Raw genomic sequence first — 15,377 nt, 5'->3', positions numbered from 1 at the left:
CTTGAGTCCAGGAGTTCTGGGCTGCAGTGCACTATGCTGATTGAGGGCCCGCACTAAATTCGGCATCAATATGGTGACCTCCCGGGAGCCAGGGAAGACCAGGTTGCCTAAGGAGGGGTGAACTGGCCCAGGTCGGAAAAAGCCATAATTATTTTCTACATTTCATTCAAATGAACATCTGGGTAAATGTCTTTGATTTTCTTTAAATCTTTAATGATGTTATAAATCAACAGATGACATATTTTAGAAGGCTTCTAATTAGATATAGTAATATAAAGGACTAAGAGTTAGATCTGAAGCATAGAATTGTCTTAAGTTTTAAATTTTATGTAAAAGTATGCCCTAAAGTGGCACATTAAATAAATGTTTTTCTCGAGACTTCAGAAGATACTTGGGCTTTAAACGAATTAGAGGGTAATGTTCAAGCACTTATTGTTTAAGAAAGTTTGAAATTAAGAACCACAGTGAAAACCTGAATATTGATATAAGTAGTTATGTGATTAGCACTGTAATAAGTGATGGAATTTGAAAAAAAAATCTAGGGAGCTTGAGTGAAAACTAGATATGCATGTTTAGTTAAGTAAAATAGAATGCAAGCAGCTAGGAAATATAAAGAAAGATCATGGAAATTTTTCATATTTTGCTAACTGGAGATTTTCAGGAATTGGGAATAGAGAAATAGCATAAACCCTTTCAGTATCGTTATGTACAAATGAAATATATACTCTATCATCTTGCATTCCTTCCCAGGAAGCAACTCTCTTTTCTCCTCTTCTGTTTCTCATAGATATTTCAATTTTTTCTCTTTCTTTTTGCCACACACAAAGTGCTAGCTGTATATATTTATTAGTCTAATAAAGAAAGACTCAATAAGATATCAATCTTATTCTCTCCTACAGTTATTGTTAAGCTTTTAATTCCTTTACTTAGTATAATAGTTATTTACATTTTATGTAAATAATAATATAAATAAAAGAAGCTTAATAACAAAAAGTAATCACAGTAAGATATGAGTTTTATCATCCTAGTATCTGGCCAATTTTATACATGTTTGTATCAAAATGTATAACTGCGGCTTTTGAAAGGCAAGCTCAAACAGTAGGAGAAATATTTTCTGAGGTTATCAACTGCTCTTTCTACATCTCCAACAATCAATATATTTTGCAATGATAAATAAGGGTTTTTCCTTTTTCTAGAGATATATTATAATCCTTTACCTCTATATACAATTTTTAACAGACTAAATTTGATTGCCTCTACAATTTCTGTCAGATTTACTCACCATTTAGTTACAAATTTATTTACAATGATCAAAGATAAAAAAGGTAAGCCGTGGCCATGTTCACATTCTGAAACAAAAACGAAAGCTACAAATGATTAATTCTCATAACTTATATAGTACTGGTTATTATTTCTTTTACCTACCTATTTTGTAACACCTCTGATTTCTCTGAATTTTCAATGGATAGGATAAATAGGTTAATAAACCAGACTAGTGAATACTGATACATAGGCTCAATGTTGGCTAAATCAGCAATAGAAAAAAACAGGATGGAGGAATGGATGGCAATGGGCCGGTAGCCCATGCGGGTGGTATCGATCTTTTTCTCTGTTTCTTCCGCCACTTCCTGCTTTTGAGAAATCTCATTAGCCAAGGCCTTAGAGGAAGATAATATCTTAAGAGCAGTTTCATCTTCTAATATATTGCCTTCTGAAGATGAAAGAACTTCTAAAATCTTGTCTTCTATTTCTTTTAACTGCCTGGAATAGAACACAGTTTTCTCAGAAGAAAGAAACATTGAAAAATCACTTCACATATATGTTCTCTTAAAAGGAGAAAAGAACTCGTAAACTAAACAAATGCATTGCTCTGGGACAAATGTCTATAATAGCAATGTCACATAATTAATTTATCTTACGAAATGTCACAAAGACTGCTCAGTCCCTGTTCTAATGATCCCCTTCTGTGGCTCGTCTAGAAACACAGCCATTGCGTGCTGCAGCTCAGAGAGAACAGAAAGTTCCATTCTGTTTACTTTCTAACATTTTATACAGTGTACAGACTTTCCCCCTTTCTACCTGTAGTATGGAAATTATTGGATAGGGTACATTCAATCCAGCTGTACTTCAGTGAAAACAGGCATCTCTGGTTACATAACAAACACTGTAACCTTTCTGTTAAAACAGTGACAGAGTTGAAATTCCTTATTTTTTCCCCACTTGTGGCAGGCCTTCTAGCCCTAGTGTTAAAACTTACATGTAAAAATATACTCAGTAATATCACTCTAAATGAATGTAGAAGGCTATCATTCTTTACATTTAAAACTTTCTAGATCTTAAAAAAAATGAGCCATAGCTCATTTTAAGTGATCTCAAAAGAAAATGATTTACAACGCTGAAAACCTTTTGTTTTCTGCTCCTTGTAGTATCAAGGCTTGCTTTTCTTCTTCAAGGTCTGGCCTTTCTCGTGCCACCACTATTCCTAAGAGCTGGTCTTGCATTCCCTCTGGAGTTATCATGAAGTTCAACAATGTTACCTAGAAGCAAGAAAGAATATATTTGAAAATGTATTGTTTTCAAAGAAAAAGCTTCTGCTTATATGCCTCAAGTTCTAGCCAAAAAATCACTGTGCTTATTGTTATAATATACATGACAGTAGGCTTCTGGCAGATACAGGCAAGCATGACTGCTGCATTAAAAATTCACAAAAGTTGTTCCTAATCAGAGGTTCAATACCCAAAGGGTCTGCTGGTAATCAACTCATTTTTCTTTTCAGATAGTTCTGACTTCTGATAACTCTTTTTTAACACCCAAATCCACTAGAATCAGGCTGGAAGCAACCCTTCGTATTGGCCCTACTAGCTGATTTACATATTAAGTATCTAAGTGATGTCAAAACTAAAAGAAATATTACAAAGTGAGAAAAGAGGAACAAAAAAAATCACTGTAGGTTACACGTGAACTTTTTACAATATGGTAATGAGCCACTGTTGTACACTAAGATATTTACATTTTATAGTATCAATCAAGAGGTTGTCTGCATGCACTGATTCATATGGGTACCTAATAGCTCTTTCAGGCAGATCTCTCTGTTGTCCTATCTTTAAAATTCCTCCAGGTTCTTTCTCATCCTTACATATTGTGGTCTCTCTTTTTAAAAACAAACAAGTCTTACTATTATTCCCACAACCCCTTTCTGCTATGAAATGATCTATTTGCCGCACAACTATACTTAATTGAAAATGCTATTTATATGTGCTTTCTATTTCCAACCCATTTCACTATCAGCCCTCTACAATCTACTCCTTTCATGCCTCTGTGTATCCATCAATACACACAGCAATAAACCATAGCAATTTTTTTGGCTCTGACCAATCCATAATCCAATAAGTACTTTCTTGAGCCTGACTTTCTTTGAAATCCTGACTTTATTATTTTTCATGTATTTGACAGTATATCTGCCCACATGTCCTAAGGGAAGGTCTACACCAATGTCTTCAGGCTCCTGTTTTTCCTTCATTATAGCTACACTGGGAACTGTATAGAATTGTGTGCATACCAGCTGTGAAATGCCTCCATGTGCCTCAATGTATTCCCTACTTGCATACCCTTCCTCCTGTAATCCATCAGGTCAACTGTCCATCTGCCAAGTTGGAAATCTAGTGCTACTTTTTCTTGACAGACAGAGGGTTCACTAGGATCCTAACACCTAGAGCAACACATTTCATCAATGCAGGCATGAGTTGCACGTCTCTCCCCTAGACTACAGTGAAAGTCACATTTGCACAGAGATCATCTCTTATTTGAACCTGTAGCTCTATTATCTGGCACAAAGCAATGCTCCCTAAAATGCACTGCATGAACAATCAGATTGCCCACAGACACTGTACATGGAGTTGCTTTCTGCTGTTCCTGATTCCTAAAATTTTAGGCATTCTTCAAGGCATTTCATTAAAAAGTATAGTTACAGTGAATCAAGACCTATGTTAGGAGGAAGAGTAATATAGTTGTATGGTCCTTGTCCTTGGAATCTTTATTTTATCTGGAAATATTAACAACATCAATGGGACAAGGTGGGCACTGACAATGGTAAACAAACTGCTCAAAGAGGAAGGGCTTCAAACCCAGTTCTGGAAGTCCAAGACAGCTTCTTCCTAGGGTACCCTTCTCTCCTGGAACGGACTTCATTTCAAGGGAAAGATGAGGGCAGAATGTCTCAGCCTTGGCTGATTGTTGGAGTCTTCTAAAGAATTTAGACACAAATAGTGTCTTGATTAATCGATTAATTGGTCTGATTCTTTGGGTGGTGTTCTGATTGCACAGCTAGGGCTGAGAAGGATGACTCCTGGCACAGAAAACAGGACAGGCTAATCAGCTGAGGAAGGTGGGCACATAAGTCAGAAAATGCACTGCTCTACCACTGGAAAGGGTGCAGTGGGCCCCAAGGAGTAGTCTTCTTTTGTTGTAGATAAGCGCAGGGACATGGTCTCTGTCATGTCATATGAGAATCCAACTCTGCTTTATTATTCACATTAGACACGCTTTCTTACCCTCTATGATACTACAAAAATCTCAGAAACTACCACAAACCAACTCAGTGTTTGCCCCAGATTTCATTAGCTTCCCCATGAAAGCAGATTTCTAATTAGGAAATAACCTTCTCAACTCAGGTAACAGCACTGAACTCTGTACATAGCAACCATTTTGTCCAAAAGTTTTAAAGATATTTTCCTACCACAATTTACCAAACACAACACATGTAGCTTGTGAGAAGGCTTATTAGCAGAGCACTAGTGTTGTTTGTTTGTTTTTATAATTATTTTTATAATTTTCACTTGACTACATTCAAACACAAGAAAGAATTTCTATTCCATAAAGCTAGATCTTTGAAATCAAGACTTTGCAGATCTGGACACTTATTCCTAAACATTTAAAGTCATACAAAAATAGTGTCATAGTTTTATTTTCATTTAGACTCAAAAGGATTATAGCAGCACGATACCTAGCCCTTGGGTGCTTTTGGAAACAAAAGGTACATAACAGACCCTACAAAGTGGGATCAAGAGGAAGTATTTTAATTGTAAATGAAAGCATAGAGCTGTTTCACTATGTTTTCTAATCCCGGTTTAATCAATCCCAGCAATTAAAAATAATGGAACAGTAAGACACTCTGGGGATCTTAAGGATTTCAGTACTGAATCATATATCAGTTTCCTCCCCATGGCGTTTACGACTGCTACTATAACCAGTTATTAGGAAACAAAGCATTGTTTATGTTATGTTCAGTATCTGAACATTTTTTACTGGGATGTAAAAATGTTTCCCATATTATTTATTTATTTTTTCATAACACAGCTCTGGGGTTTTATGATTTCTGTCTTGCTTCATTCTTTTTCATATATATTTGAAAGTTAAATAATAATGCTCATAGTTAACACTCATAGAGCAACTGAGCATTTTGCCTGAGTTAGCTTGTTTAGTCTCTCTGAGCCAGAGGCTTTCATCATTGCCATTTATGCACAAGGGATTTGAGGCAGGAGAGGTAAAATGACAAGCCCCGAGGAAAAATACTGGTGAGTAACAGAGCAGCAGTTCACACCCAGGCTCCCAACTACAGAAGGTAGTCTCTTTCTGAACAGGTAAAAAGTAACTGATAATTTCGGATGATTAGATAGCAAATTGTATTTTAAGTAATTAAAACAATGGCTAAGAATTTCTATATTGTAACGTTTTGTTTTCAAAGTTAAGCTCAAGGGTCAGCCCATCTTCCCCCATTCTTCCTCAGATCTGAGCTCCCAGGCCACACAGCTGCTCCTGAGTTCTTGTGTTCACACATGGTAGTTGCTGTGTGTGGATACTGCTATGTTTACCAAGCAGGCATCGTGTTTAATCATAATGGAGAGGACAAATTATGCCATCACAGTCCTTTTCCTGCTTCTCTGCAGAAGGAAGTCTGCATTAATTTAAATATCTCCAATAAAAGACAGCATTTCCCACCACTGGCAGAGCTAGAGACTCTACACAGGCCTTACAAAATCGGAATCAATTTTTTTCTTCATGTCCTCTCCTGTGTGCTTCTATAGGTGAAGTCCTTCCATCACTGAGTCATTCATTAGTTCCCCTGACAAACATGTATTGACTGACAGTCGAGACTAAGAATTAGAAATACAAAAGAATATGGCGTACCCCCTAGACCGTCAGGAGCCTCGGTGCAGGCCAAGCTCTCCAGTCAACTCAGTCACTGAACAACACTAATTTTACTCATTAGAGGAATTTTTAGTATCTTCAAAGGATGGTGATCCAAATGGTGATTTTAAATAATTATATAAAATCAGCCTCAGCCTTAGTCCAAAGAAGAATGGAGTTCTCTTCTTATATTAATTGGCATATTATCATGGACTACAAGGAATGTAAATATGTCATGTACTTCTAACAAGGAAAAATCTAAGAATAATATCAATTGTAGAAATTAGATTCTAATGGCCTTTTCTCACTGAATACTGAAGGCTCCTTTATTGCTCACATGTGCACAAAAGCAACAGCTGGAAATTATTATAGCAATTTCAAGAATCGGCAAAGAAGGAGAAAATTCAAATTTCTGAGAAAGACTTTCTCCTCTTACAGCTTCTGAGGAAAATACATTTGCTAACTGTCAATTTTGATAAAGAACATTCACTTAAGGTACTAGCCTTCACTGAGGTTTCAGGAAGATAATGAGGGTTTCGCAGCTTCGTAGTGATATAGAAGCGGAAGTCAGGAGAGTATTCAATTGTGGAGTCCCCGAGTCGGATACACAAACTTCCACTATGCTTAAAAGTCTGCTTCAGTAGAAGAGGTTCCAAAATAGGATCTAGTTCTTCAGCAACATTTTCTAGCAGTACTGGAATAAAAATTAACAGAAGATTCCATGTTATTTCAAATACTGTCTATAAACATTCAACCCTGATTGTTTCCAGCTTTTAAAATGCTTTTGTTTCTAATAACCTTCTAAATTATTTTTGTCTTCTAAGTAAGAACAGAGAAATCATGCCATAAAAAATATTGTATCTCTGTGGGACAGGATCACATGGCAGGTCTGCCTGTTGGCCCCTTAGTCAACCAAGCCAACTTGCCCTGGCTGATATGCCCCATTTGGCTTGTGAGACACTGTGTGTCCAAGCATGATGGCTGTTTAAGCTAACCATCTGTGACACCGGGGAGAAAAGGTTTCCAGTTGTGGTGACTTAAAAGGTCATGTATTTGTAATTATAAAAATAATTCATGCCTATTGTCAAACAGATAGTAAATGTAGGCAACTATAAAGAAGAAATTAGAGAACTACCTCTAATCACATTTTCTTAATCTTCATCTCTTCACAGTAAATGTTTTATATAATTGATTGATACGATATACAGGTTGACAGAAAAGGAGTAACTATGCAACTATATTGCATATGCAATATAGTATGCAACTATAATTGTGGATAATAATAATTGTGGAGTCAATTGCATCTTCTCTTTAATATTTTGGATTTTTAAACTTTTGCTAGCATGGGTGTTTGAAGGCAAAGCTCCACACTTTTTTGATTTGTTTATGGCTGGTGCTCTACCATTTCACCCATACCTCCAGTTGCGTTTCTTGATGGTTACTTTGGGAGATGTTGACTCTCAGACTTTTCTGACTGGCTGTCTTAAAATTATGATCCTCCATGTCTCAACCTCCTGAGTGGCTAACTCCTGGACCTTCCAGTTTTTTTTTTAATTTTTAAAAAATATCTTATATTTTTTCATTTTCTTTAAGTAGTTGTACAAAGGAGTTTCCATTCAACAGAGATGTATATGGAAACAGTTTATCTTGATTGATATCACCTCTTTTAACATTCTTACTCACCCCTGGCCTCAATTTTGTTATTTTTAGGTTATGTATTGGATTTTTTTTGCTACTTAACAATTTATGTATATAATGCTTCTTGACCTGTGTCATCTCTTCAACATCTTCTCCCCAACCTTCCACCTACTTCTTCCCTTATTTCTCTCAGTTCTGTGACATATACAATGCATTCTTGCCTGCATTCTATTCATTTCCCCATCCATCCTTCTACTCATCTCTACTTGACCCCTTTAAGGTTGTTTTTTCTTTAGGCTATCTTTTCCCACATGTAGACAACTAAACAATATACTAATTTTTGCATCCTGATTATTTTATTTGATAGTTTAGCATAAATATTTCCCCCAAATTTGGAAATTATTGTAACAGTTTTTGCTTATTCAAGTTCTAATAAACACATTAATATTTTTTCTTTTTTAAAAACAATATACTACTAGAAATTTAGGATTTTTAGCCAGGTACTATAAGCTCATGCCTGTAACCCTAGCTACTTAGGAGGCGGAGATCTGAAGATCCAGTCCAGGCTGAAAAGTCTGTGAGACTCTTATTTCCAATTGACCACAGAAGTGGTGCTGCAGCTCAAAGTGGTAGAGTGCTAGCCTTGAGCAAAAGTGCTCAGGAACAGTTCCCAGGCCGTAAGTTCAAGGTCTGTGACAAACAAACAAAAAAAAGGATTTTTTTTCTCATTCTAAGTAGTAAGCATTACTATAAACTTTGCCCTTCAGAATATTTTCTTTGAATCACATTCTAGAAAAGAAACCCTGGATAAAAGATTGATGACAATGTTTAAAAATCTAAATGCATTTGCCAAGATTTTTAGTGCTTGTGGTGCAATCACAGCCAAGACTAGAGCAGGCACCTTGCAGATATCCCCTAAAGGATGGGTACACAGTCATTCTGGAGAGGAAGAGGGATTTGGGGAACTGACACGACAAGGATTTGGATCTCTGTTGTCGCTGAAATGCAGACATACCCTTCGCTTCCCACAGCTTAGTCCTGGCTAACTGGATTTCTAAAATTGTCCTACCAATTTCCTCCGCTTCTGGGATCATGGCCAGAGGGACATATTGGCTGATATTTAAACTTATTTCCATTTTGTACTACCACAAAATGACTATTTTTCATGGCTAAATAATGAGTGCATCATAATATATTAAAAATGTTAATCTTCTATTATTTAGGTTGCTCCAGTTTTCCACTAGTATTAATAATCCTACAATGAACATTTTGAATAATAGATCTTTGCGTTTATTTCAGTCTGCTTATAGGTTGGATTTCTAGAGGTGGAATTAAAAGTTAACTATTGGGAATAAACTACTTTCTGACAATCTGCAGAGATTTTGGAGTTTCAATTAGCTGTCTTTTATGTATGTGGTGTGTATATATGTGGTGTGTGATGTGGTATGGTGTGTGTATACGTGTGCGTGTGTGTCTGTCTGTTCTTGGACTCAGGCCCTGGGCACTGTCCCTGAGCTTTTTGTGCTCAAGGTTAGGGCTCTAGCACTTGAGCCACAGCTCTACTTCTGGCTTTTTGGTGGTGGATGAAGAAAACAGTCTCACAACCTAGGCTGGGTTTGAACTGTGATCGTCAGATTTCAGTCCCCTGAGTAGCTACCATTACAAGCATGAGACTGTCACTTGTTTTTAAGTCTATTTTTACTCAACATCACACTATTTACAGATGCTAAATAACATATTGACTGGATTTTCTCACAATCCTTACTGCTTGAAGCACCGTGGGCTGTTTTCACCCCAGTTTTGCAGATGAGCCAGGCACAGACAATTAAAGTAAATTTTTCAGTTATATCAGCTAGTAGACCAAGCAAGGACCTACTTGCTGAGGCAGTACTGCTTTATATGCTTCTTTCCTAACTACTATGTGACACTATCGGCATTAAATATTGTATTAGTTACTTTTGTAGCTTGGTAGGTAAAATTGCTGCTTCAGCTAGGGTGTTTTAGCTGTTATGGGCTAAGTAAATAATTTTCTTCTGGAATTACAGGTTAATGTTTACATATTAGCTCATTTTTGTTTCACTGGGTGATATGTTCTTAATGGTTAGGTTTATTGGTAGCTATCATAAATCCTCAAATTAAAATAATTATGTAAATAAAAAGGAATTTGTATTTCATGTAAATGGGAGCCTCAGACACTTATTCCAGGGAAAAAGGGGCAGTGTGTCTGAACTGCGAGAGATCTAAGTCTTCATCCCCTCACAGTATTCTGCACTATTCTCCACATGTGGCTTTGTCTCTTTGGTCAATTGCCATACTCCACCCATCAGGAAGAAGGGAAAAATGTCTTCTCTAGATATTTCCTGGGAGCCACAAATGGTGCTTCCACCTTCATCTTGTTGGAATATAGTCATCTAACCAACCCCAACTATAGACAGATGGCAAACTACAACCACCGTGAGGTTAGGAAATATATGCATATGCTAGTTGAGCCTTTTGTCAATGTAACCAAATGCCTAAGAAAAATAGCTTTGCAGAGGAAAGATTTAAATAAGTTTAATAGTTTTAAATAAAATTTAAAGAAATTCACCAGGTTGACAGAAGACAACAGACAGAAGCTGAGATGTGAAACAATGTTGTTTTAAGTACTCCTCCTCCCAGTCCTTCAAATTCTCCCTTCATCTGCAGTTTCTGTCTTATCCCCCTTAAACCAATAGGTTCAATGAAAGCAAAGACTACCACTGTGTCTTTTTTATGCTGTAGTTTAGTGCTTGGGATATAGGAGTAGCAAAATAAATGTTTACAATTGAATGAATACCAAATTAAAGAAACATAAAATGTAATAGTTTTGTGTCCTTGATTTGTTATATGCAAGGGCAAAAGAAATGTAAATAAAACAAGAAAATGTAAATTAAGAGAAAAAGGTAAAACAAACTAGGTTCAAACAGGACATTTTTTTGCTGTGGATAGAGTCTTTTTTCCAGAGATTCAATAGAAAGTCATTAAAAGATGTGTTCACATGGATTTCCTTCTCAGCAGTATTTATATAATTAATATCCCACACATACTTTTAACTACTGGAACAGTGAATACAATGTACCTACATCTTCTGGAACATTGGCTGTCTTTTTTGGCAGCAGAATACTTTTTAAACTTTCAGAGTGTCATTAAAAAAAAAAAAAAGCCAGGGACAGTGCTCAGGCCCTGAGTCCCAAGCCCCAGGACTGGCAAAAAAAAAAAAAAAAAAAAAGAAAAGAAAAGGGAGAAGAGAAAATGGAGAACTGCCTTTGGTTGAAATACATTAAAATAGGTGAAGGCAGCAACCCTCTACCTTCTCCATCCAGGGACCAGGCTCCTGTGAGGGAGGATCAAAGACATTCAGAACCGGACAATATCTAAAGATAATTTCTTAAGTAGGAAAGTCATCAACCTATCGTATGTTTCAGAACTGTCACAGCAATGAATTCATTTTTGATAGTTAAATACAAAAATAGTTATACATCTTTCACCTGTTTTTACTCTACGATTAAACTTTCCACTTCTGAGAGGAAATGGTAAATTAATCATTATACATTTTAAAAGCAATCCCTCTTCTCAAATGAGTTAAAATCAACTGAAAGTCTAGCTGTGTGGACCAGAGGCAGAAGACCTAGGAATGACTTTTTTCACTTTGCTTAATTGGATGCAGTCTTGGTGAAGCCATTTAATTAACATTCTCTAATACCCTGCTTACCATGCTAATAAAATGAAGTGGTTTAGATAACTATTGGATTTCAAGTGTTTATGGACCTAACTCAAAGTAAGAAATACATCCCAAATCTTCAATCTAGATAAAATACACATTAGATGGGCTGGGGATATAGCCTAGTGGCAAGAGTGCCTGCCTCGGATACACGAGGCCCTAGGTTCGATTCCCCAGCACCACATATACAGAAAACGGCCAGAAGCGGCGCTGTGGCTCAAGTGGCAGAGTGCTAGCCTTGAGCGGGAAGAAGCCAGGGACAGTGCTCAGGCCCTGAGTCCAAGGCCCAGGACTGGCCAAAAAAAAAAAAATAAATAGATATAATACACATTAGAGCTTTATAAAATAAAGCTTATTCTCACTCTTTGCTTTTTAATCCAATATATTCTTTCTTATCATATTTTATTAATACAATATTGGTTATGACTTGCTAAATTAGTTTTATCTCCCATTGCTGTCACCCAAACTTGAAAAACAGACAGATAAGCTGTCTATGTCCCTTTCTCCTCTATCATTATAGATTTTTAAACGTCTAGGTATATAGCAGAAATCAGAGAAATCTTAACAATGTCAAGCAGATGATAAATGCTCAATTATCATTTGATTACATTTTATTATATTAAGAAATATTTATTTTAAATAAAGTAATTTTAATTACTTAAAGTATTTATCATACCAATTCTTTCAAAAAAAGATTTCCCTAACTCTCTTGAATTCTCATAGTGCATTATCTGTAACTTTCTTAAAGCAACAGACAAAATGAGGTTGAGTCTATAGTCTAGAGGCAGAGCATGTGCTTAGCATGCATAAAAAAGCAAACAAACCAACAAAAATGTAACAACAAACAAAACACACATTGAGCATTTATCGGCACTGTTCTACATATCCAATATACAGTAATTCATTTTGCTCTCAGGCTTTCTGGTTTTAAATACAAATAAAGAAATTGAATAGCTGAATTAAAAACAATGTCAGAGGCAGATACTATCTGAATCAAGAGCAAGGGTCTGTATTTGTAACAGTTGCTCCAGTAAGGGATTGTGATAGATGCTCACTTTCTACTTTTATTACAGTGGCACATAAAATGATTGAAATGTTAAACAAGAAAAATATTTGAGAGCGAAGGTATACTTTTTGTTTAACTTCTTTATCACCTGTATAGACAATATAAGATCTATTTCACAGTACAGTAACTATAAAAATAATGTATTACATATTTAAATAAACTAGAAGAAAAGTTTTAAATATTTTCATCACAAAGAAATGACAAATGCTTGCAATAGATATGTATATAGATAACAGTACATGAATTACCTGTGTTTTGGTATGCATCTGCATCCATTACATAAATAAAATATTCTATAGTAGAAATAGACTTTTCTTATTTTACACTTAAATGACAGAACCTAAAATTAGAATTAATATTTGAAAGCCCATTATTAACATGGAAGCCTAGGATGGCTTTTTAGGTTACTAACGTGTTCATTTTGATTCTACCATATCATAGTAGGACTAGTAGCAAGTGAGTCTTCATGAAGTTGTCCAGAGAGTAAATATGTCATAGTTTCATAAGAGTTTATATTTATTTGTTCAAATTTGGATAATTCAGATGAATTTCAAAGCAGGATTAATGACCTCAATTAACTCAAATCACAGATTTCTGGTTTATGTTTTGACATAAGAGCTCAATTGGAAATCCTGTATCCTCTCTCTAATCTCTCCATTGTAAATAGCAGATCATAACCAGACATGTACAATCTGTTCTTCTCCTGGCCACTTTTGTGGCATAAAAAGACAAGGAAAACAAACAGAAAACTGGACAAATGTTGTGTTAAAGTACTACTGCCATACCAAGTGGCCTGTTAATTACTGAGTAAAGTTATAATGAAAACAGACAAAAATTAAAAGTTAATTGGGTGGAAACATAGCAAATGAGTCTCGTGAAAAAGTAAACCTTAGTATCTTCTACAAGGCTTCTGCCTACTAAAGTTCTCCTATGATTGCTATTGATAAGGACTATACCTGACACAAATAAGTTTGTGGGGTTTTTTCCCTTTAATTTGACATAGCTTTTTGGCAGACTGTGTCATCCCCAGCCATTACAACAACGAACATCTAAGCTACATACCAGGAGTACCAAACTGAATGCAGTTTTCCAGAGTCCTGACATAGTCAGGGTCACTAAATTTAATTAGCTGAAGACTATTGGTTTTCTCCATGTTCTTGATCCACTTATTAGCCTGACCTTGAGGATCTATCATTAGAGGCCACCTTCTTGCATTCCTGAAAAGGAGATGAGAGATGATTCTGGTCAAATCATGATTTACCACTATGCTTTTTAGTCATTTGACATCATTTTCTTAAAGTTTATCCATTGTGGTAACATTTTACTTTTAACCTGACAAGAAATAATGTTTTTAAGACAGACACATTAAGATTAGAATATGCTACTTAACTGACAGTTACAAAAATCATGACACAAATCCAGAAGTGAAACTGTGGCTTAAGGGGCAGCATGCTACAAAGCTAAGTAACAGCACCCAGCCCTAAGTGTAAACCTAACACTAGCACCAAATAACCAAACCAAAACAAATACAAAAAATAAAACAAGTTTCTTTGCTCTTTTTTTTCTTTTTGAAAAATTGCAATCTCTAAGTGCTAAATTACATGTGTGAAAATAGTTTCTGCTTTTGTGAATTACACCATAAGAAACCAAGAAGCTGGATGCCAGTAATTCTAGCTACACAGGAAGCTGAGATGTGAGGATTATGGTTTGAAGCCAGCCCAGGCAGGAAAGTCTGTGAGACTCTTATCTCCAATTAATTACAGAAAAAGCCAGAAGTGGTGCTGTGGCTCAGGTGGTAGAGGGCTACAAAATGGAGCTCATGGACAGCATCCAAGCTAAGAATTTGGGCTCCAGGGTCAGCAAAAAATAAAAAGAAATAAAAGTAAAAGAATTCAAGAAGAAAACTGAAAAATTTCTAATAGAAAGAGAACTGGAGATATATCAAAACCTGTGGAACACAGCCAAAGCAATACTAAGAAGGATAGTTTATAGAAACCAAGGAGAGACGAGTATACAAATGAAGAGATGTGGGGGAGGAAGAATGCAGTCAAAATTCAATGTTTATGCTACACAATTAAGAAAAAATGAGGGGAGGACTGGATTGGAGGGATAGATGAGAATGCTGAATAGGGTAACACTAATCATATAAACTTCCTGTTCAGTGGTAACTCTTGTGTACAACTATTAAATATAAAAACATTTTAAAAAGAAAAAGAAAATTCCGGTGCTCTAAATAGAACACGACTAGCAATGTAGCTTCATGATACAGAGCCTGTATGAGATTCTGAGTTCAAACCCTAGTGCCACCACTACAAAAGCAAGTGGAAACATTCCAGCTAAACAATCTATAACTTAAAATAATTAGAAGGAAATAAATGACTAAAAAACAAAACAGAAATGAATGAAATGTAGAAGAAAATATACCAAAAAATCAGTAAAACAAAAAGATGGTTCTTTAAAAAAGATAAAAAAGTAAGTCCTTAGCCAAATGAAAAAAAAGGACAAAGACAATTCAAATAAAGTCAGATAAAAGGAAAACATTTCAATGGATACCACAGAAACACAAAAGATCATCAAAGAGTATTAAGGACAACTACATGCCAACAAATATAATAATCTATGAGTAGACAACTTCTAGACAAATGTACCTTAGCAAGACTGAATAATAAGAAACTCAAACAGACCACTGACTAGTGATGAAATTGAATCAGTAATAAAAACCTACTAAATAAAAATGCAGGATCAGAA

General features: G+C 35.6%; 1 protein-coding gene across 1 annotated transcript in view; it reads right to left on the bottom strand.

The window, feature by feature from the left end:
• The window catches only part of Dnah7 (dynein axonemal heavy chain 7), a 206,357-nt gene that overhangs the window by 44,404 nt on the left and 146,576 nt on the right, over positions 1-15,377 (bottom strand). The window contains exons 48-51 of the mRNA XM_048344207.1: positions 13,692-13,846; positions 6,690-6,880; positions 2,404-2,537; positions 1,426-1,761 (exon numbers count right to left, since the gene is read on the bottom strand). Of these exons, the coding sequence (XP_048200164.1) occupies positions 1,426-1,761; positions 2,404-2,537; positions 6,690-6,880; positions 13,692-13,846 (816 nt within the window). The remainder of the gene's footprint in view (positions 1-1,425; positions 1,762-2,403; positions 2,538-6,689; positions 6,881-13,691; positions 13,847-15,377) is intronic.

Source organism: Perognathus longimembris, chromosome 4 (assembly GCF_023159225.1).
Source record: "Perognathus longimembris pacificus isolate PPM17 chromosome 4, ASM2315922v1, whole genome shotgun sequence".
Classification (NCBI taxonomy): domain Eukaryota; kingdom Metazoa; phylum Chordata; class Mammalia; order Rodentia; family Heteromyidae; genus Perognathus; species Perognathus longimembris.
Note: the sequence above shows the minus strand (reverse complement) of the source record. Positions and strands in the feature narration are given on the sequence as shown.